General features: G+C 37.4%; 2 protein-coding genes across 2 annotated transcripts in view; one reads left to right on the forward strand and one right to left on the reverse strand.

Annotated features, from left to right (window-relative positions):
• Nucleotides 1-10,867, forward strand: part of LOC140150180 (dynein heavy chain domain-containing protein 1-like) — a 140,747-nt gene extending 129,880 nt beyond the window's left edge. The window contains exons 43-48 of the mRNA XM_072172185.1: nucleotides 307-440; nucleotides 1,823-1,920; nucleotides 2,568-2,766; nucleotides 3,411-3,694; nucleotides 6,818-7,367; nucleotides 8,343-10,867. Coding sequence (XP_072028286.1) covers nucleotides 307-440; nucleotides 1,823-1,920; nucleotides 2,568-2,766; nucleotides 3,411-3,694; nucleotides 6,818-7,367; nucleotides 8,343-8,705 — 1,628 coding nt within the window. The 3' untranslated portion in view covers nucleotides 8,706-10,867. The remainder of the gene's footprint in view (nucleotides 1-306; nucleotides 441-1,822; nucleotides 1,921-2,567; nucleotides 2,767-3,410; nucleotides 3,695-6,817; nucleotides 7,368-8,342) is intronic.
• Nucleotides 10,868-12,169: 1,302 nt separating this feature from the next.
• LOC140150181 (monocarboxylate transporter 12-like) lies at nucleotides 12,170-19,163 on the reverse strand. Its single transcript, XM_072172186.1, has 3 exons — nucleotides 19,151-19,163; nucleotides 13,293-14,150; nucleotides 12,170-12,375 (listed from the first exon to the last, which is right to left on the reverse strand). Exons 1-3 carry the CDS (start codon nucleotides 19,161-19,163, stop codon nucleotides 12,170-12,172), a joined length of 1,077 nt encoding a protein of 358 aa, XP_072028287.1.
• Nucleotides 19,164-25,252: the final 6,089 nt, after the last annotated feature.

The following is a 25,252-nucleotide window of genomic DNA, read 5'->3' on the forward strand; positions in this document are numbered from 1 at the left end:
GAATCTTGTAGTTTAGTTGTTTTGCTAAAGTTATCATTTCACCTGTAATGAAAATTCTGCTAGGATCAAAAGCTTAGGCCACTAACGAAATTTGAATTTTACTTTTGAAGTTTGTCTGTTTGGGAACTTATTCACCAGGTGTGAGAAATATGTCATTAGGCCTGATGGAATAATTCTAATACAATAAGTCCTCCACTTTATGTATAGTGTAGTAGTTTTTCATACATACTGCATATTCAAAGTCATTCAGAATCTGATTACTAAAACAAATTAGCCATTTTAATTGCTACTTTTCAATTCCTGCAGGCTTGATAGTGCAACATGGTATGAGAGTTAGTTGTGAAGCTACTAGCAACTTCAAAGCTGCTCTGTTGACCAATTTTAACTTCAGCATGAAGAATGTGGAAAAGACACATCAACATGTGGCCTCAGGCCAGAAGGTTAGTATTCGTCTCATGATAAATATAATTGAAAAAAAGAAATGTTTGGCTTGCCTGCCATAGTATTGCAAAATTGTTTGCACAATGGCTACATTCAAGAAACTGTTTCTTTCATTTCATATACTTATCTTATGTGACACAAGCTAATCCAACCATGCCAAAGGTAGCATGTGTGAAATTTAAATACAGGCAAAAATTTGAAACAAAATATTAAAATACATTTTGGACTTAAAGCTTTGAAGAAGGAGTTTTGTCCTAATACACTGCTAAAATCAAAGGAATGGGCTATTTCATTATGAGATCCACACACACACCCCTCTGGAAGACAGATTTCATCTCCCTTACAAGGGGCAGGCATATATTTCAAATGGAGTCTCTCATTCAGGTAAGCCCATATGAAATTCATATACTCCCTGTGTGGGAAATAAGGTCATGTCTTCCATAAGGGTGTATGGATTTCACATGGAATAACCCAATGCAGATTGGTACTTTGGCTTGTGCTAAATGTCAACAAATATTTTTAGAACCCTGTTGTAAACTAGAAGATATTAAAAAATGTTTTAGATTGATATGAGTTGATTTTTGTCTGTAACTTTTGATTTCTCAATAACGAAAAATCAAAGTTACAGATCAATCAACTCATACCAATCTAAAAACATTTATTAAAATCTTTTTAATATCTCATAGTTTAGGTTAATAAATGTGTATCACTTGTTGAGAGAGAGATTGGACGTAAAATGTAATGCACATGCTCTGAATGTTGATGCATCCGATGCACAATGCACTCTCCCTGCAGGGAGAGTGATAGTATACAAATATTAACTGTCTATGAGTGTGATGGTCGAAATATAATCACGAAGTGAAAGATAGATTGTTCCATTCCACGAGCCGGGCATGAGTGGAATGGAACAATACATCTTTCACCAGTGATTATATTTAGACCATTACACAATTTAAGGCAGTTAATATTTGTTTTATATCACTCATACATAAATTCTGTTGCTCAAAAATACTATTTAAGATAGGGAATACATTTTTTCATCAACATATCACCATGTTTTACCGTGACATACTTCACATTTTGGTGTTAACCCCATAACTAAATCGGTGAGTCTAAGAGTCAGCGCGCGGCTTGGTGCAGGCGCACTACGGCGCAGCACTATGATGGTAAAAACTATCACACGGAGAGGCTGATGGTAAAAATGATAAATGGCAATCAACCAATGAACTGTCTAGAATTTATGTATGAGTGATATAACATTTATTAACCTATAAGTAGTGTTCAGTTGGGATTCCGCAATGTTTTTGACATCACAAAGACTGGCAATGTTTTTACATGTTAGAATGGATTGGCTGATATTTTTGTTTTTCTGTTCATACAGGCTATAAATGAGTTGGTGTTTTCTGTAGCATTCTTGCATACTATCCTATCTCAGAGAAGACTATATCACCATCTTGGTTTCAGACAGGACTACAAATGGTAAGATCTCAGGATAAAAACATGTTGACATGGTTTTCTGTTGGTAATATTCTTAATTATTCCAAAAACTCATTTAACATACATTCAGTCATTTTTCTCATGTTTGAAAATTGAGATTTTGTAGGAAGTTTTTAAGTTTTGAAATTATTAAGAAATTATGCGGTTGTGTCACCTGAACAAAGACACTCAAGACATTTATAGATCAAAGGTCATATCAGGTCACTAGTGGTGAGTGATTTGTTTAAAGCCACTGATCGCAATTTCTTGTTTCCCAGGAAAATGGGAAAAGAGTAACATGAGTTGATGTAAATTTCACCTTGAGCACATAGGTAGTCTTTCAATATAGGGTTAGATTTACCCTAGGCGACCCAATACGCCCTACAATAGATTACATAATGGGACTACAACTGGTCAGTTACACTCTCACTACCACATCTGTTTTTTCAAGTGATGGCTTTAAATCTTATTTTACTTGTTCACTATTACCACAATTTGTTCAACAACTTGAAACATCTGTTTCATCAAAATTAATACAAAATTCATCAAAAACAACAAACATTCAACAAACATTATTCTGTATTACATTTGATTTGTGTATCTCATGTTTGCTTTTTAACAACCAGTTATTGTTACTCCTTTTCTTACAGGTCGCAAGTAGATTTAGTCTCAGCATTGCGGGTGATCCAAAATATCTATGATAGAAAAACAGAGACCTCCGTCATGTTGGGAGACATCAGATATCTATTGACCCATGTGGTGTATGGAGGATGTGTGGATTGTGATCAAGACTTTGATATTGTACAAGCTCTAGTAGATAACTGTATTGTGTCATGGATGGACTCCAAGGTGAGTGATAGATGACATAATCCATTAGGCTATTCCGCTTGAAATCCATACACCCCCTATGAAAGACATGGGGTGTAGATTTCAGATGGAACTAGTCACCCATTCAGGTAACCCCATTTAAAATTCATACTCCCTGAGTGGAAGAATTTTAGGCACAAACTGAAAGTCTCCTTCCGTAAAATCCTACCAGCAAATAAGGGCACCGACGTTCAATTCTTGTTGGGATTTTCAGAGGAGAGAGCTCTCTATTTGTTTGTGAAATTTACCCTAAGGCAAAGGAGCCCATGTGCACCATTAGGCAAATCTTTACATTATTATGAGTCATATGTATAAATGGTTGTCATAAAATATTTCAGATATTCCTCAAAATGTTGCAAAATGAGCAGAGAAAACTAGTATTTTTACAGTATTTCATGGGATGATTATTTGGTATTATGCTTCCTGGACAAAGTTCAGAGGTATTGGAGATGCCAAAAATAAATGCCAACACTTGAAGAGGTTAGGATTAGGGGTAGGTTTAGGATTAAAGTTAGGGTAAGGCTTTAGGGTTAGGATAAGGGTAAGGATGAAGAGGGGTTAGTGTTAGGATTATGATGTAGTATTCTAAAATGCTGGAGCCTTTTATTTGTTTATGTTTCTTTCAGATGATGCCTCCATCCATGGGTATCCCATCATTACTAGCCTCCCTATCACAAGGCGGACAACGTCCCAACACATCCCACTCACACGGCGGACGCAGAAGTCGCAGCGATAGTAGGAGTCGCAGTGATAGTAGGAGTCGCAGTGATAGCAGCATGACAGGACGATCTAGCGCTAGCCAAGCTAGACGATTTCAACGTATGTTTGATGCTATGAAGAACGAGGTACAAGCGCCTCATCTGGGATTGATGAGTGATGCTCCTGTTGTCATGGAAACAAGGAAGAGCAGGTACATGTTCAATAATGTAATGAGATATCAGATGAATAAATTAAGACTAGATTGAGGGAACTGTGGACCCTGTGATGAAATGTCCATTATGATACAAATCTGACACGAGAAAGCCAATCTATAGTTGAAAACATTGATAAATCAACTCATAACGCAAAAATAACTTTTGTCATAGGCGTAAATCCCAGGGGATGGGGGATACCCCGCCATATTTTGATAAGGGGGGATGGTCCATACAATCTCCCCACCCCCATGCATGTTGATGCCTGTATATGGGTCTCTGACCAAATTAACCTCATATTTGGCCATTTTAACCTAAAAGGGCCAATTTTTGCATGCTTCACACAAATTCGTTCCATATTTGTTGCATTTGTCACCATTTTAGCTTCAATATGACAACATTTTTCACATACTTCTGCGCATTTGTACCATAAGCTTACTCCGTCACTAGAAGATGCTGGATTCAACTTCAAGAAAATTTTCCAACCCCATACCTCCATGTCAAAAAGAAATGTACACCACTGACTTTGGTCGCATTTCATCATTTAGAGCTTTTGCGAAGCGCTCCAGGCAGCTATAACACAACAAGTAGAACCAGATAAGACTACTAGAATTTGGGAAGAGATCTGATTTTATATAAACAGTGGTGATATTACAGGGCTATAGGGTTGCAGTTATTCCTTGAAATTAAATCTTTACACTATTTGCCCCACTCCCTATAATGATTTATTTTTTTGTACATATCAGGATTTATACTCCTCTAAAAAATGTCCACAGTATCTTCCCCAGAAGTATTTTCTGATTCTTCTGATACTATATCGTAAAACCTTGTCTACATGCATATAGAATGCTTTTGATGAAAACTTAATCAATACAGGCGGCATCCATCGACAAATGTACGATATTGTTGATTTTGAGCAAATAAATTACTGATACAAGCATAGACATGTACAAACAAGTACTATTGTAAGACCAATGTTAAGTTTTGGCATATTAACGGTTCTTTCGTACTAATTAAGGTTTCATCAAAAACACTATACATGCTTGTAGACAAGGTTTTACTGTATATTAGATGTAGAACCCTGAAACTGCCTCAAGAAGGATGTTCTCCCAGTTTTTGATATAAATCAGTAAACTATGCAAAAACGAGGTGGGTCTTTTGTTTGCTAAATTGTCAAGTGGTAGGAGGCCCCCACCACCTCTCTTGACTTGCAAGCCTACATTAAATATGCACTATTGTACATTATCGGCTAGTTTAAGCTTTTTAGGTTAGGCTTTTTAGGTTATGTTTGCCTTTTTGATAAGGTGCTTTATAAGTGTCATTTTTTTAAATGACACTTATGTCACTTTTAAAAAAGATTCATTGTTATATTATGTTGTGTTGTGATATGTTATTTTTTATGTTATAATATGTAACGGGACACTATGAATCAGCCGTAAAGTCGGTCAATTTTGTTTTATTTCGTGTTTAGAAAATATATATATCATAAGCTTTAAAATAGTGATATCATTTGACTTCAAACGATATCCAGAAGCGGGATTATGGTTTGTTGAACTCTTCTCCTTCAACAAAATGGTGTGTTTCTTTTTCCACATTGCTGGTAATAAAGTCATAATAGAGAGTTCCCGTGTTTTGGGTTACCCGCCATCTTGGAGGGAAACCTAAACTCCGTTTACAATTTTCAGAATACCAACACTCGCGCAATAATTAGCAAATGTTATTTTGTAGAATGTAGCACCAATAGGGTCATTGACCAAATCAAAGGAATGAGGAATACGGCGGTGCGAATCACGTTATAAACACTATTGTAGTCCGTTCCGCTTGAAAACACGGGAACTCTCTATTGGTGGTCATTTCAAATCATCCCCAAGTCAACGAGGTTCAGGAATGTCCTCTCATTGTTATTGTTGGCTATACATACCTAGACAAAATACAATGCAATTGTAACCCACCACTTGAACAGGATTTAGCCAAAGCAAACAAAGACTATAGCTATTTAATGATTAGATTATTATCCTCTTCAGCAATAGGATTATTTATTGGTTTAAGGGATCTGAAATGAGCGTTTAGAGCGTTTCGACAGTATTTTTTATGGGACATGAGAGCACCACAGACGTATCGAATTGCATTCTGAATACGAATAATGTCTTTCTGATATCAAATAATTTTCATTTTTGAAAATCACGATATAATACAAATTTTATGACAAATTATAAAAATTTGATATTTTTCACATTTTGATATATAACACTCCTCGAAGTAAATTTTATAAATCTAATGATATATTCTTAAAGTGTATGTAGCTGGGAGGAAAAGCCGACGATCAATTGAAAATTTGACCTTTCATATTGAAGATATGGATTTTTTCCCAAAAAGACCTAATTTTTTTTGTGTGTTTTGGGAAAAAAATCCATATCTTCAATACGAAATGGTCAAAATTTTCAATTGATCGTCGGCATTTCATCCCACCTACATACACTTTAAGTATAAATCATCAGATTTATAAAGTTTACTCAAGTACTGTTAAATATCAAAAATATCAATTTTTAATGATTTCCCATAAAATGTGTATTACATTGCGAATTTCAAAAAATCAAAATTATTTGATATCAGAAGGACATTCTTCGTATTCAGAATGCGATTCGATATGTCTGATGTGCTCTAATGTCCCACAATAAATACTGTCCAAACGTTCATACCCCAGCCCTTAAACGCTATCAAATGAGAAACATGTCGCGCCTAATTGAGACACCTATGAATACGACCTGCATGCACATTTTGCACTGTATCTCAGAATCCAATTTGCCGAGTTCATGACTCATTCGTAGTGTCCACTCACATATGTTATTGTTATTGCTGTGTTATGTTATCTTATATGTTATTTGATGTTTTGTTATGTTATGTTGGTTATGTTATGTTATCTTATGTTACGTTACGTTATGTTACGTTACGTTAAGTTAATAGGTTAGGTTAAGTTGCCAGTGGACCAATTGCCATAGGACAGAGTGGCAACAGACTATTTTTTTCACAGTGGATAAACAAGCAAGGAAATTTCTAGTATTATAAACTTTATATTTGAATCTCACTCTCAACATATGTTGTGTTTTGTTCATTTTATTTAGGTTCATCTCTACCTGTCTACACACTCTCCACACCACTCACCCAAACATCAACACAGTGTTCCCTGAGTCAGCCACACAGCAACTACAGCATCTCATCGCAACTATCAGAGGCTTTCCATCTATCAGTCCTCCTCCATCAGATAGTCTCAACCATCTACAAAACTACCTAGCCAATGAACTATCCTGTTACTGCAACTTGTTGACTACCATCCAATCAGATGTTGGCTTACTTTTGCAAGCTACACATGGATTGGTTGCTTTGACACCTAAGATACAATCTCTGCTATTGGCTATCAGTGATGATGCTGTACCGGAGTCATGGCTACCCCTACATATCCCATCTTACATCGGAGTACAAGGTTGGCTTATGAGTGTGAGGCATAGAATGGATGTACTGCAAAAGTGGTGCAGAGGAGAAGAGGAAAACCGGACGGAGTATTGCTTCAATTTAGCAGTGTTTTGGAACCCAAAGTTGTTTGTGAAAAGCTTATTGCAGGAACATGCAAGAAAGGAGTATATTGAAGTCTACAAAATATCACTTCAAACCCAAGTAGGAAACATTTTTAATTGTCAGAGAATGGGTAAATTCCATTGAAATCCACACTCCTGTTGTGGAAGATTTAGCTAAAAGTGTTCCATTAATAGGGAGCATGGGTTCCAAAAGAATATAACTTCCATTTGAAATACTTATTCCAGTTGTGGAAGATATAGGGAGAGTATGGGTTTCAAAATAATTAACCATAGCCAATTCCATTTAAAACAAATTCTCCCTCTGTGAAATGCCTTTCTTAAATCTTCCACAGGGGTGTAACTAATTTCAAATGGAATAGCCCAGTGGAACTACAGACCCTGAATAGTGGCACTCAGCTTTGAGATAATGACCCCTGTTTCAAGTTTAGGCCATAGGCTACACCACACCATTGAGGCTAAGATTGAGTTGCCTTAAAGTGGTAAACATTGGATTACAACCCTCTATATGGACACCCAGCTTGATGTGAACCATGGAATTAAAGCTATACAAGTTTTGCCATATTAAATTTTGAAATGTGGGAACAAAAAAAACACAACTCCAGCATTCCTGAGAAATGTTAATTGGCTTGAGAATTTTACAGGGTTGTACCGGGTCCACCGAGCCAAGGCCAAATTTCTGAGCAAAATTTCCAAATTGTCCCACTAACCCACTACTAATATTTCCTCATGGGTGTGAAAATTTGCTATTTTAATGCTAAAATGGACAGTTGTGACCTAAAACTGTGGCAAAGTATGGTGAACATTACAATTGTTGGTCAATTTTGTCTTGGCATTTTAAGCCTTGATCAAATTGATCAAATATGGACCAGAAACAATATTAATCTCTGCTGATAAAAAAGGAATGTATATTTACAATTTCGTCATGGAAGTGTCATGGGTAAATCATGGTTGAGGAATGTGTTTCAAATCTACAAAAAGTACTTCTAATCCAAACTCTGACCTCTCTTTTCAATTGTTCGGGATAATAAACATAAAATGCTTTTCTCCATCACAGGTTCTTGGTACTACAGACATACCAGACAGTCCACCGGACTCTGGAGGAGTCTACATCACTGGTTTACATCTATGCAACGCAGACTGGGACTCTCATAGAGCTAGTATTCAACTGCCAAAGACAAGCGATAACAACAGTCACTATAGTGCCTTGCCTACTATGTGGCTTAAACCTACAGTATCGATTATTACTACAGAGACTGAGAGAAGCACACATAGTAGCTATACATGTCCGGTGTATATGATGAGTAACAACAAGGAGCGATGCGATACTGATGATGTTGTTTTGAGGATTGATCTGCCGTGTACACTTGATGCGTCTACTTGGGTGCAAAAACGAGTGTTTGCTGTAGCAACATTATAGGAGCTATTAAAGGAGTATTTCGTGATCCTAGCATCCTCTTTTTGTTACATTTTTCAATAGATATCCAAGAAAACTTATTCCTAAAATTTCAGTTGATTCTGATTTTGTGTTTGTGAGTTATGCATGATTCGATTATGTGTATCACACTGCTCCATGGACCACTGTGTTGAATTACATTCTGGTAGACCAGAACATAATTCAAATTTGGTGATATTTTTGCTAAATGAATTAATCTGCAAGAAATTTTTTGTACATAAACATTATGTAGCCAGAGGTTTCCTGTGGAATAACTTTTTTCGAGAAAAGTAGGGGGATGAGGCTAGTGGATCACGAAATGCCCTTTTAATTGAGGTGGTGGTGTGACAATTCTCGCGTTTCACAATACGATGCGCCTCCAGCGGTCGCTGGGTCGAGGCCAAAATATGCAGTGCATCATGGGAAAATGAGTCGACATCCAAAGCCCGCGTAATAAGAATACAATACAGGAAAATGCATCATTGTGGGTTTAAATGTCATTATAATGATGTTACATGCGAATGCACACTAAAACAACAATTTCCAACTATAGTAGATCCATTTTCTATCTCCTGATCACAGGGAATCCTTGTGGAGCTGTTTTCAACATATTTATTATCACTCTCGCGTGAAAATTCAATAGCAGCAAGAACGGTGATGTCGACTCAGGAGTCGAAAATTTGACTGCCAAAAGCAACCGCTGGCGGCGCATCATATTGTGAAACGCGAAAATTGAACTCCTTTGTACTATTGATAAGTCATTTTGGTTACAACGATGATGGATACGTATTACATAATGTAATGATCCATTTTACGACATTCTAATATATTTGGAAATAGTACAGGCTTCAGAGTCAGTGATGATTGCCTATGTTTCTTCTTGCATAATAGAATGTGTCCTAATATACAGAACAGTTTTTGATATGAATATATTGACTTGTATATTTTGTAGAAATAATTAATTTAAAAATTGTGTGTGACTTAAGCACCTGTACTGATCTTACTCGTTCTGAAGCATTCTTTATGAAATTTGACAGTCACAACGTGCAGATATATATATCCATCCAGACTCATTAATCCGTCCAACTTCAAACTATGAAGAATAGAGCCATGCAGATACCAAAGCATTTCAACTTGAGTGCTCTGTATTGTTGAAGTGACAATAGATTTTCCAATTCAAAGAAATAATGTAAAGTAAAGTAAACATGTACAAATAGATATAAATATGTATATTACAATGGTAAATGTGTGTTGCACTATGAAATAGTGAGAAATTCTTTAATCCACCCATATTAATGTAAGACAATAAAATACAGTTTCAAGCAGAATTTCTTCAGGAATTGCACTTTTTGACCTACATAAGGCCAAATAATGAAATGGGAAATTTTGTAATTTCTGAAGAAAATGGTTGATTTCTTAATTGACTGTCCAAGTATTGGAGTACTAGGTATTGGTCACCATAATTTGATATAAAATTTGATCGATTGAGCCCATATTTATTGGTCGAGCTATGAGTTTTAAAATATTGGACGAGACGTAGAGCATCCAATTTTATCATTATTATGTTTTGGATCCAATATTTTCACACACTTGGATTCATCAAAACATAATAATGCCTAAAATTGGGCCATTTTGGTTTCAAAAATGAGTGAAATTTTGTGAGTAATTCTACTCTTATGAGTTCTTGTTCTTAACTGCACATAGAACACACATTCATCAAGACATTGAAAAGAAAAAAATGTGCCTTTGTCATTAGCAAAATGCTAGATGTCTTGCGAGTCTGAAAGTGTCACCAGATGTGGTTCAAAATGACAAGGAATGGGCTGTTCCATTTAAATTCCACACTACCTCTGTGGAATATTTTGTAAATATCTTCCACAGAGGGAGTATGAATTCTAAATAGAATGAACACTTTAGCAGCTCCATTTGAAACTAACCCTCCCTCAGTGGAAGATTTGGGTTGAATCTTTCTCAGAGGGTGCATGAATTTCAAAAGGGAGATTGGAAGTATCTTAAATGGTCACACCATGACTTTGACCTTCGTCTAGAGACACCCAAGGTGTGGATCAAATTATTCAAATGTCCAAAAGGTCATTGATCCCAAACTTGGGTTGCCAGTTAAAAATTTGAGGTTTGTCCAATCTTGTGTCGAGTTCAAAAGTATCAAATCCTGAATTATGATGTCCACTGAACTTTCATGCTAATTTCAAACTTGTAAATAAATATGTTTTAGAGTATATTATATTGTTTAATGTGATATGTATTTAATATGGGTACCAAATATTACGTCCATGAATTCCATCCAATTTAATATTAATATGCAATTAAAAAAAGATGTATATTTAAGTATTTTTAATATGATATATTGCAAATATATTAATAATATGTTGAAGTATTTATTGAACATGTTTTCCTGAAGTATTAATAAAATATTTGATGTGGATCTGTTGACTGTATTATGTTTTTATTAAGCCTACAATAATCATTTCAATTATCTTAGCAGGTGAATTCGTTTTCACACTGGTCAGCTATTGGGCTATTCCAGTTAAAATCCATACACCCCCTATGGAAGACATCACCTTAATCTCCCATACAGGGGGTGTTGGTTTCAAATGGAGTCACCCATTCAGATAACCCCATTTGAAATTCACACCCCCTGTGTGGACGATTAAGGTCATATTTCCATAAGGGGGTATGGCCCTTAACTGGAATAGCTTATTTCCTACCTCTCCTTATTTATCAGATAGGGATCTGTAAACAGGGGTTCTTTCTTCATTTACAAATATATTTTAAGCCTAGATATAAAAATGATGATATGTACCCAGCACACATTTAAAAACATTCTTGAAAACATGCTGCGAAACATTGTAACATGGTGTTGACAAAATATTTTGTATAAATGTTTGCCAAAATTATTAACAACTGTTTAAAATGTTGTGGTATTTTTTCTTTTGAAACGTTTTAAAACATGTTCATTTATACAACCCGACATTCACGTTTATTATAACCTGTTTGTAACATTTTAAACTTTGTGTGTTTGCTGGGTAAACATGCCCTATGTGGGGTAAAATATTGCTGAATGTTTTTATATACTTTTTTATTTTTGCAAACCCGTTGAAACTCTTAATTGCATCGTTATTGACTTCAGTGCTTATGTCATTTCTGAAAGTCTTAGGCTGTATGCAGACTCCGAGTATTAGACGTATAATATTTGATGATCTACGTTATTTAATTTAGTCCCATTCTATTTCCAGTAATGTTTTACTGTTTTTCAAGTTTAAACGTTTCATTGTTCTAGCTCGGTTGGATCATTCTGCTAACGAAGGCTGTAGTAGTAACAGCTAAAAATACGGAGGTAAATATTTTGTATTATTAAAGAGTTAAAATCTTTCTATATATGGATTACCAATACAGAAGAACTTTCATGCTAAGACTTATGACAACATATTTTAAACTTGACACGACTCCGATGCATCTGCAAGACTACTGTAAAGATACTGCAAACTTTCCCGTTTCAGCCTTTTGCGATTGTCAATTTTCTGCTGCCAACGTTTCTGCAATGGATAGGTCAGACAGTTTAAACCCATACATATGCCAAATACACCGCAGAGTGTTAACGGTGCTATGAAACTTCCTGTTGCGTCTTGTAGAAAACCTGAAAATTGACATGATAAAACCCAACATTAACCCAGAGCAGCAAATAGTTCTATTAACTGATTTTTATGTGATATTTTGATATGTATTTGACGAAGATGGAGATGTAAACGAAGAAGGAAAGGAAGGACAAAAACAAAGAAGGAAAGGAAGGACAAAAAACGAAGACCAAAAGAAAGTGAACATGGATAATGACGAGCTAAAGGAAGATGAGGAGCATGGCATTAGAGCCAAAATGAGCACAAATTCAGGCATGAGAATTTTCAGTTTAAAAACTGAATTCAGTTTTATTTTTTTAGTCAAACTTTCTGCAACTTCATTTAATTTCAGCCTGTTTTTGGTACTTTTGCCCAATTTCATGCGCATTTTCAGTTTATTTTTAAATTTATATTCCTCCGGAAAGACCCATGTTTTTGGACTGTGCAGCTCCGAAAGACACCCAAGTTTCATAGATTTTCATCAAAACAGTGTTCTATATACAGGGTGTAGTTTGAAAAATGCCACTAGATTAAAAAGTATGAGGTATTTGGTCAAAATGCTTTAGTTGATAGCTGAATCAACGTCTTGTTCTCCCACAACTGTAAAATCACCCTGCATGTGACCATTAATACGGATTCAGTGGCTATTTTTGTGATCCGAGTAAAAATGCAGTTGCCCAAAGTCAATTAAAATCAAAGCAACATGAAAATCGCTTTACAATCGCTGTAAAATGATTATACATCTATCCTTGATGTTGTTAATTTAAGGTTTATTAGACCTCTAATGTGTTTTGTTAAGGCAATTTCGACCCAAAAAGGCTAGAGAGACCTTTGATTTTGACAGTTCCCAGCTCCGAAAGACCCCCAATTTTCAGTTCCCGGAGAACACACTAACCAGAAATTTATGATGCCCCCCCTTATCACCCGGATCAAAACTTACCAGAAAGAAGTATAGTGACCAGACTTCCAACACCACATAGCAATAAACACCATGCAGAAGAACCCGGTGCCTTATCTTTCGACCCTGCTGCCATTGTGCAAAGTACCATTAGCAAAGCTCCAGCTATCCCATTGGACAAACCAAACACTACCAACATTGCCATCAACCATCCATAGCTTGTCGTGAATAGTGTGATGATGATAGCAATACCATTGATTACATAGGCTGTTCCTGCTAAGAGTGATTTAGAGACAATCTTTTTATCCACTAGGTAACCTATTAGTGGAGACAACCTGACAATGCAGGTAGAAGCGCCTATTGCAGATTGTAGGAATGAAGACTTAAAATCTGAAATGCCAACACTTTTGGCATACGGAACGATGTATACCAATACGCAGTAGATTCCCCCATTCAAAAATCCATTTAAGATAGCTTGAAATACAAAAGGTACCCGGCGAAACAACGATAAATCAAAATCATGAGCTAAATTCTTTAAGAATCCGTAGCAAGTGTTACTTTCCTGTGATTTACAGTTTGTTTCTTGGGGAAAGTCTGCTTCTGGTGGTTTCATCTTCAATTTCTTGCTATGCGTGTTGCTTGATTTCTTCCGATGTTGCTCATAATGTGATGGACGTAAAAGTGCGCCTAAAACACAGATATTTGCCATTACGGCAGATATTAGTTGTAAGGCACCATCTGATCCAAAATACGTATTTAAAGTTTCCATTAAAGGAGGGCCAACGAAGAAACCTATTCCACCAGCGGCAGTGGCAAATCCATTCGCAAATGCGTAGCGCCTATCAAAATAATACACAAAGTATATCACACTGGTCTGGTAGGAAATCCCAAAACCGAAACCTGTAGGAAAAATATGTGAGGTAAAACTGTATTGGTTTAACTTTTAAAAAGTGCCTATAAACGATGTTTAGGTTGGATATGTCACATTGCCATGATCGTATTGAAAAATGTAGAATTGCACTCAATTAAAGGGGCATTTCGTGATCCACAGCCTCATCCCCCTACTTTTCTCAAAAAAAGTTGAGATTTTTATATCACTGGAAACCTCTGGCTTCGTAATGTTTATGTACAAAATATTTCTTGCAGATTAATTCGTTTTGCAAAGATATCGTGAAATTTGAATTTCGTTCTGGTGCACCAGAACGAAATTACAACGCATTGTCTATGGAGCAGTGTAATACACATAATCATGCATAACTCGCAAACGCAAAATCGGAATCAACTGAAATTTTGGGAATATGCTTTTTTCGTGTATATGTACTGAAAAATGTCATAAAAAGAGGATGCTAGGATCACGAAATCCTCCTTTAATTGACACAGAAGTTCATGGTAAAGGTGATTTCCTAGTGGGCCTTCAGTGCTAGTGCCGTAGCCAGGTTTTCGGAACAAGGGAGTGGCAAACTTGTAAATGTACCGATTAAAACATAAAAATGATTTCAGTGCGATGAGTGTTCTTCCCATATTGCGTCGGTAACACCCTCCAGTATTCAGTACAGCTCAACTTACCGTACTTTGCCTAACCAGACAGTCCATGCCAAAATTGTTACTACACCTTTACATTTCATCGAATCTCTTTTTGATGTCTGTCATTTTGAACATCATACTTGAAAGATGTATGCTATGTAGAAACTTTATTTTGCAATTTCATAATTTGCATATTATTAGCATATTTGCAAGAAAAAACATGAAAATCAATAAATACCTATATTTTTCACAATTTCAATATTTTATTAGAAATTAAGCATGTAGGCCGTTTGTTATGACTTGATGAATGAAACTGTTAGACAGATTTTGATATTTTTGCTTATTTTTCCTTTTTTGCCCCAAAATGTGTAAAAATCACAATTTTTTTGGATGACCTATATTTTCTTTGAATATTTATCAAATTTCTTAATTTAGGTATAATACAGTGCAGAAAAAGATGTCAAAAAAATCTGTTAAAACAGATTTCTAATAAATTGTTCCATTTTCATTTTTGGGTTAAATACTCAATTTTCATGCGCGGGATATTTGAAACATAAAATGAAAACATGTCCATTGCACTTTTTCCTCGAGATGTACTATAATATCAAGGTTACAGATATATTATAATCCCTTCTTATCTTCACTGATCCATCAGATACCTATTGTTATGAATGATCAATGAAAAGGTTCAGAACTGGGCTACTAATGGTCTTGTCAAGTATCTATAGTTATTTTCATGACTGTGTCAACTCAAAAATCATGCAAGGTCGAATGTAGGAAAAGTATGATCAGTTGAGCTGTAGCCTTCATGATATTGGCTATTAATGTCCATATAAATTTCAGAATCACTTTACCAGAATTAAATGCATGCGAAGCGAGCGAACATTTGCATTTTTAATATTGTTTAATATTAATGCGGCCAAATGGGCCAAAATGAGAATTTTGGACTGAATTTGACACACTGAAAGGAAGAAGCACACAGCAGATTTCGGCCAATTTTGTTGATGTGGACTGTCGGTACACACGGCCCGGGGCGCTTTTAAACGGGACGCAAAATTTTTATAAACCATAGGGTTAGGGTAAGGGTTAGGGTTTAATACAATTTTGCGTCCCGTTATGGTTGCAGAAAAAAATTACGCGCCCGGGACGCGGGTAAATCGGGGTAAATGGAACGGTGGGGTAAATGGAACGCTGAGAATACAATTTCCTCAATCAAGAACAAAATTGGGCAACATCATACCGAGTGTTCCATTTACCCCAACGCCATTCGTTCCGCTTTTGTTTCATACCCCAAACTTTGGTTTACTCGGTATTGGAGTAGAAGAAAATCTCAAAGGTTGTCACTGACCATGAAGTGGTGCTACGGTTCAGTGAACAATACTAATTTAAGGGCATTGATTCCTAAATATTTGAATACTGTGCTGAGAGTTGTCATACAATATTGGCAATATGTTTGTTATCTACAATAACATAAATGTTTTAAACAAAATAATGGCAGATTTTAATGATGAAATTATGCAAATTAATATGTTAATTAGCTAATTAATTGGTTTGGTGTTCCATTTACCCCAAAACAGATCCACTTGAGGTAAATGGAATACGGTTGACTCACCTTAAATATATAATAAACATGTTAATATTTTTTGCTAATTGGTTTAAATATTATGAAATTACATGCTAGAAATAATATTTAATGGTAGATTAGGCCCCTTATTGATTTTTTTAAATCTGAAAACCATTTTTCCGTTATGTACCAAGAGAAAGTGCATTTTTACGTGGTATTTTACCATGTTTATAAAAAAATCATGAAAACAAAATTATTGTTCTTATTCTTTTGTTTAGTCACAAAATATATATTAAATAAAATATTCCGATGTCTTTTCAATGTAAATATAGCTATGAATGTAGGCTCCTTGCAAGTATTGCCCCTTGTTCCAATTACCCACCCCACTGTTCCACTTACCCCAATTTGTTGGGGTAACTGGAACACCATGACCATGTATGTATTTGGACTGAGTACAAAAAACAAAGCATAAAATGGGAGTTAATCTGATAAAACAAGTTGTAAAAACATATTTTCTACTTATTGAAACCAAAAACAGTTATATATGGATACCCTCCCGACTACAGAAAGTGATTTATTGCTTAAGCGTTCCATTTACCCCTAATTATTTTTACAACAATCCGCAATACGATAACTTCAACCCTAATCCTTAAGGGTTAGGGGTATTGCGGCCCATTATGGTTGCAAAAAGAAATTAAGCCCCCGGGAACAACGGTCGCCACGATGTACCGATGACCAGTGATGTAACGACGGACCATGATGACCAGGGTGCTACAGTCCCCAGTCACCCTGGCTACGCCACTATGTTTAAAAGTCTATGACATCCTTGCATTCTGCCTTTAATTCATACAACCTTTCTCTTAGATCTTAATTCTATATATCAGTACCTGGGAAATGACACAGGCCTAATTATATTATGTTTAAAAATTAAGAGCTCCACTGTTTTAGGCAAAATGTAACCAAGAAATTTTGAATAAAAATGACAACCACACACTTCTTCTCGGCATACTTGCATACAGTTAAATTTTGTCAACAATACCCTCAATGGGTAACTAAGCATCCCCCATGCCCTGAGGCGTTTCATCCGACTGTGAAAGGGCCTATTTGCAATGCGCAACCAATGATGTATTGTGGGTCTCTGTGGGGTCATCGGTATACCTATTGGGCACCGATAGGACCAACGGGCCATCGGTATTGGGCACCGATAGTGCTGTAGGACTAACGGGCCATCGGTACCTATCGGTCACCGATAGTGCTATAGGACCAAGGTAAACGTGGTGCCTTAAAATTAGGCCTATTCGTTGCTATAGGACCAACGGACCATCGGTATACCTATCGGGCACCTATAGTTCAATTGTACGAACGGGCCATCGGTACCTCAGTATCGGTCACCTGTAGTGCTATAGGACCAACGGGCCATCGGTACCCAACAGTCACCGATAGTTCTATATAACCCTCTTTGCGCCCTCTTTTTCTCCACTTTTGGGACACCCTTTTACAAAATCAGAATTTTCATTTCCGCCACCCTGTGGAGGACTATATATGACGTCACAAAGTTAACTCTTTGCCCATACCTCCATTACCGTTGTTCTGAACCCTTATACAGGGTGAGTCAAAAAAAGTGCAATAGAGCAAAGAATCGATATTTATGTAAGAACCAAGTTGAACTTTCCCCTTATTGAAATATTCTATAAATGCCACACTCAATTACACTCGCGACCACCGTTTAATTTTTATGAGTCCTTTTGCTGCGATACCCAATTTCGTTATTTGTCCACAAGATACCATGTATTTTGAATGAGAGCACACAGTGCACGGTAAAGGCACCAGGTATGAAACTGACTTTAACTTAAATAAGGTTGATTTTTGCGTTATTTTAATTTCTCTTTTCTGTTCAAACACACTTTCTAACACTACATTAAGTCCTTCATACCTCACTCGACTCCCAACTCCAGTTTTTTAAATCCCAATAATGTCCAACTTACTGGACATTCACTCCACTTCAATTTGCGTGCATTTCATTTTGACATTTCAAAAACCCGCCTACAAATTTGTTTGTTTTTGATAGAGAATAAACATCTTTAAAAGTAAAGATAAAATGAAAATAACAAATGTTTCTTTTCCTTAAACAAGACCAAGGCCAATAACACTTTGGGTGCTCCATTTTATTTCAATGCCAATAAGGTTAAGAAAATGGCAGTTGTTCCAAGTCTACCTACCTTACACAGAGTGGGCTGACATTCAAAGTCTCTTGGACAAACATTAAAATTGGGAAGCACTATAGAATGTGTCATAAAAACAAAACGGTAAATGCTAATTCCTTAATTTTTTCACACAAGGTCACTGATGAATATATCATATATAAAATGTTTTTAAACCTAAAACTTTCAACTCGGTTCTTAAATAAAAATGGATTCTTTTCTCTATTGCACTTTTTTTGACTCACCCTGTATGACTAGAGGAACACAATAGCGTTTTTTTACCCAAGTTTGAGTAGTTTTGAACTTGACTCCTCTGTAAAAGTTCAAAGACTTTTCCCACCGGGTTATTTAATAGGAACGGATTATTGTAATGTAGTTTTCGTCATCATTCAAAATGTGGTCACAATTTACCAAGTATGGGCATGATAACGTAGACTTGCCAGAATTGGGTCACAACTTACCAAGTATGGGTATGATAATGTAGACTTGCCAGAATTGGGTCACAACTTACCAAGTATGGGCATGATAACGTAGACTTGCCAGAATGTGGTCACAACTTACCAAGTATGGGCATGATAATGTAGATTTGCCAGAATTGGGTCACAACTTACCAACTATGGGCATGATAACGTAGACTTGCCAGAATGTGGTCACAACTTACCAAGTATGGGAACGATAATGTATACTTGCCGGAATTGGATCACAACTTACCAAGTATGGGTATGATAATGTAGACTTGCCAGAATGTGGTCACAACTTACCAAGTATGGGTATGATAATGTAGACTTGCCAGAATGTGGTCACAACTTACCAAGTATGGGCATGATAACATAGACTTGCCAAAATGTGGTCACAACTTACCAAGTATGGGCATGATAACGTAGACTTGCCAGAATGTGGTCACAACTTACCAAGTATGGGAACGATAATGTATACTTGCCGGAATTGGATCACAACTTACCAAGTATGGGCATGATAACGTAGACTTGCCAGAATGTGGTCACAACTTACCAAGTATGGGCATGATAATGTAGATTTGCCAGAATTGGGTCACAACTTACCAAGTATGGGCATGATAACATAGACTTGCCAGAATGTGGTCACAACTTACCAAGTATGGGAACGATAAGGTATACTTGCCGGAATTGGATCACAACTTACCAAGTATGGGTATGATAATGTAGACTTGCCAGAATGTGGTCACAACTTACCAAGTATGGGTATGATAATGTAGACTTGCCAGAATGTGGTCACAACTTACCAAGTATGGGCATGATAACATAGACTTGCCAAAATGTGGTCACAACTTACCAAGTATGGGCATGATAACATAGACTTGCCAGAATGTGGTCACAACTTACCAAGTATGAACATGATAATGTAGACTTGCCAGAATGTGGTCACAACTTACCAAGTATGGGCATGATTACATAGACTTGCCAGAATGTGGTCACAACTTACCAAGTATGGGCATGATAACGTAGACTTGCCAGAATGTGGTCACCATTTACCAAGTATGGGCATGATAACCTAGACTTGCCAGAATGTGGTCACAATTTACCAAGTATGGGCATGATAATGTAGACTTGCCAGGATTGGGTCACAACTTACCAAGTATGGGCATGATAACATAGACTTGCCAGAATTGGGTCACAACTTACCAAGTATGGGTATGATAACGTAGACTTGCCAAAATGTGGTTACAATTTACCAAGTATGGGCATGATAACGTAGACTTGCCAAAATGTGGTCACAACTTATCAAGTATGGGCATGATAACGTAGACTTGCCAGAATGGGTCACAATTTACCAAGTATGGGCATGATAACGTAGACTTGCCAGAATGTGGTCACAACTTATCAAGTATGGGCATGATAACGTAGACTTGCCAGAATGTGGTCACAACTTATCAAGTATGGGCATGATAACATAGACTTGCCAGAATGTGGTCACAACTTACCAAGTATGGGTATGATAACGTAGACTTGCCAAAATGTGGTCACAATTTACCAAGTATGGGCATGATAACGTAGACTTGCCAGGATTGGGTCACAACTTACCAAGTATGGGTATGATAATGTACATTTGCCAGAATGTGGTCACAACTTACCAAGTATGGGCATGATAACGTAGACTTGCCAGAATGTAGTCACAACTTACCAAGTATGGGCATGATAACATAGACTTGCCAGAATGTGGTCACAACCTACCAAGTATGGGCATGATAACGTAGACTTGCCAAAATGTGGTCACAACTTACCAAGTATGGGCATGATAACGTAGACTTGCCAGAATGTGGTCACAATTTACCAAGTATGGGCATGATAATGTAGACTTGCCAGAATGTGGTCACAACTTACCTAGTATGGGCATGATAATGTAGATTTGCCAGAATTGGGTCACAACTTACCAACTATGGGCATGATAACGTAGACTTGCCAGAATGTGGTCAAAACTTACCAAGTATGGGAACGATAATGTATACTTGCCGGAATTGGATCACAACTTACCAAGTATGGGTATGATAATGTAGACTTGCCAGAATGTGGTCACAACTTACCAAGTATGGGTATGATAATGTAGACTTGCCAGAATGTGGTCACAACTTACCAAGTATGGGCATGATAACATAGACTTGCCAAAATGTGGTCACAACTTACCAAGTATGGGCATGATAACGTAGACTTGCCAGAATGTGGTCACAACTTACCAAGTATGGGAACGATAATGTATACTTGCCGGAATTGGATCACAACTTACCAAGTATGGGCATGATAACGTAGACTTGCCAGAATGTGGTCACAACTTACCAAGTATGGGCATGATAATGTAGATTTGCCAGAATTGGGTCACAACTTACCAAGTATGGGCATGATAACATAGACTTGCCAGAATGTGGTCACAACTTACCAAGTATGGGAACGATAATGTATACTTGCCGGAATTGGATCACAACTTACCAAGTATGGGTATGATAATGTAGACTTGCCAGAATGTGGTCACAACTTACCAAGTATGGGCATGATAATGTAGACTTGCCAGAATGTGGTCACAACTTACCAAGTATGGGCATGATAACATAGACTTGCCAAAATGTGGTCACAACTTACCAAGTATGGGCATGATAACATAGACTTGCCAGAATGTGGTCACAACTTACCAAGTATGAACATGATAATGTAGACTTGCCAGAATGTGGTCACAACTTACCAAGTATGGGCATGATTACATAGACTTGCCAGAAAGTGGTCACAACTTACCAAGTATGGGCATGATAACGTAGACTTGCCAGAATGTGGTCACCATTTACCAAGTATGGGCATAATAACCTAGACTTGCCAGAATGTGGTCACAATTTACCAAGTATGGGCATGATAATGTAGACTTGCCAGGATTGGGTCACAACTTACCAAGTATGGGCATGATAACATAGACTTGCCAGAATTGGGTCACAACTTACCAAGTATGGGTATGATAACGTAGACTTGCCAAAATGTGGTTACAATTTACCAAGTATGGGCATGATAACGTAGACTTGCCAAAATGTGGTCACAACTTATCAAGTATGGGCATGATAACGTAGACTTGCCAGAATTGGGTCACAATTTACCAAGTATGGGCATGATAACGTAGACTTGCCAGAATGTGGTCACAACTTACCAAGTATGGGCATGATAACGTAGACTTGCCAGAATGTGGTCACAACTTATCAAGTATGGGCATGATAACATAGACTTGCCAGAATGTGGTCACAACTTACCAAGTATGGGTATGATAACGTAGACTTGCCAAAATGTGGTCACAATTTACCAAGTATGGGCATGATAACGTAGACTTGCCAGGATTGGGTCACAACTTACCAAGTATGGGTATGATAATGTACATTTGCCAGAATGTGGTCACAACTTACCAAGTATGGGCATGATAACGTAGACTTGCCAGAATGTGGTCACAACTTACCAAGTATGGGCATGATAACATAGACTTGCCAGAATGTGGTCACAACTTACCAAGTATGGGCATGATAGCGTAGACTTGCCAAAATGTGGTCACAACTTACCAAGTATGGGCATGATAACGTAGACTTGCCAGGATTGGGTCACAACTTACCAAGTATGGGCATGATAACATAGACTTGCCGGAATTGGGTCACAACTTACCAAGTATGGGTATGATAATGTAGACTTGCCAGAATGTGGTCACAACTTACCAAGTATGGGCATGATAATGTAGACTTACCAGAATGTGGTCACAACTTACCAAGTATGGGCATGATAACGTAGACTTGCCAGAATGTGGTCACAACTTACCAAGTATGGGAATGATAACGTAGACTTGCCAGAATTGGGTCACAACTTACCAAGTATGGGCATGATAACGTAGACTTGCCAGAATGTGGTCACAACTTACCAAGTATGGGCATGATAATGTATTCTTGCCAGAATTGGGTCACAACTTACCAAGTATGGGCATGATAACGTAGACTTGCCAGAATGTGGTCACAACTTATCAAGTATGGGCATGATAACATAGACTTGCCAGAATGTGGTCACAACTTACCAAGTATGGGTATGATAACGTAGACTTGCCAAAATGTGGTCACAATTTACCAAGTATGGGCATGATAACGTAGACTTGCCAGGATTGGGTCACAACTTACCAAGTATGGGTATGATAATGTACACTTGCCAGAATGTGGTCACAACTTACCAAGTATGGGCATGATAACGTAGACTTGCCAGAATGTAGTCACAACTTACCAAGTATGGGCATGATAACATAGACTTGCCAGAATGTGGTCACAACTTACCAAGTATGGGCATGATAACGTAGACTTGCCAAAATGTGGTCACAACTTACCAAGTATGGGCATGATAACGTAGACTTGCCAGAATGTGGTCACAATTTACCAAGTATGGGCATGATAATGTAGACTTGCCAGGATTGGGTCACAACTTACCAAGTATGGGCATGATAACATAGACTTGCCAGAATTGGGTCACAACTTACCAAGTATGGGTATGATAATGTAGACTTGCCAGAATGTGGTCACAACTTACCAAGTATGGGCATGATAATGTAGACTTGCCAGAATGTGGTCACAACTTACCAAGTATGGGCATGATAACGTAGACTTGCCAGAATGTGGTCACAACTTACCAAGTATGGGCATGATAACGTAGACTTGCCAGAATGTGGTCACAACTTACCAAGTATGGGCATGATAACGTAGACTTGCCAGAATGTGGTCACAACTTACCAAGTATGGGCATGATAATGTATTCTTGCCAGAATTGGGTCACAACTTACCAAGTATGGGCATGATAACGTAGACTTGCCAGAATGTGGTCACAACTTACCAAGTATGGGCATGATAACGTAGACTTGCCAAAATGTGGTCACAACTTACCAAGTATGGGCATGATAACGTAGACTTGCCAGAATGTGGTCACAACTTACCAAGTATGGGCATGATAACGTAGACTTGCCAAAATGTGGTCACAACTTACCAAGTATGGGCATGATAACATAGACTTGCCAGAATGTGGTCACAACTTACCAAGTATGGGTATGATAACGTAGACTTGCCAAAATGTGGTCACAATTTACCAAGTATGGGCATGATAACGTAGACTTACCAGGATTGGGTCATAACTTACCAAGTATGGGTATGATAATGTAGACTTGCCAGAATGTGGTCACAACTTACCAAGTATGGGCATGATAACATAGACTTTCCAGAATGTGGTCACAACTTACCAAGTATGGGCATGATAACATAGACTTGCCAGAATGTGGTCACAACTTACCAAGTATGGGTATGATAATGTAGACTTGCCAGAATGTGGTCACAACTTACCAAGTATGAGCATGATAACGTAGACTTGCCAAAATGTGGTCACAACTTACCAAGTATGGGCATGATAACATAGACTTGCCAGAATGTGGTCACAACTTACCAAGTATGGGCATGATAACGTATACTTGCCAGAATGTGGTCACAATTTACCAAGTATGTGCATGATAACGTAGACTTGCCAGAATGTGGTCACAATTTACCAAGTATGGGCATGATAATGTAGACTTGCCAGGATTGGGTCACAACTTACCAAGTATGGGCATGATAATGTAGACTTGCCAGGATTGGGTCACAACTTACCAAGTATGGGCATGATAACGTAGACTTGCCAGAATGTGGTCACAACTTACCAAGTATGGGCATGATAACGTAGACTTACCAGGATTGGGTCATAACTTACCAAGTATGGGTATGATAATGTAGACTTGCCAGAATGTGGTCACAACTTACCAAGTATGGGCATGATAACATAGACTTTCCAGAATGTGGTCACAACTTACCAAGTATGGGCATGATAACATAGACTTGCCAGAATGTGGTCACAACTTACCAAGTATGGGTATGATAATGTAGACTTGCCAGAATGTGGTCACAACTTACCAAGTATGAGCATGATAACGTAGACTTGCCAAAATGTGGTCACAACTTACCAAGTATGGGCATGATAACATAGACTTGCCAGAATGTGGTCACAACTTACCAAGTATGGGCATGATAACGTATACTTGCCAGAATGTGGTCACAATTTACCAAGTATGTGCATGATAACGTAGACTTGCCAGAATGTGGTCACAATTTACCAAGTATGGGCATGATAATGTAGACTTGCCAGGATTGGGTCACAACTTACCAA

Source organism: Amphiura filiformis, chromosome 4 (genome assembly GCF_039555335.1).
Source record: "Amphiura filiformis chromosome 4, Afil_fr2py, whole genome shotgun sequence".
Classification (NCBI taxonomy): domain Eukaryota; kingdom Metazoa; phylum Echinodermata; class Ophiuroidea; order Amphilepidida; family Amphiuridae; genus Amphiura; species Amphiura filiformis.

What these genes read in the sequence shown, in the direction of transcription:
- LOC140150181 (XM_072172186.1), bottom strand. An exon ending in GGTCACTATACTTCTTTCTG is followed by an intron (nt 12,376 to 13,292) that starts GTAAGTTTTGAT and finishes GTCAATTTTCAG; the next exon opens with GTTTTCTACAAGACGCAACA.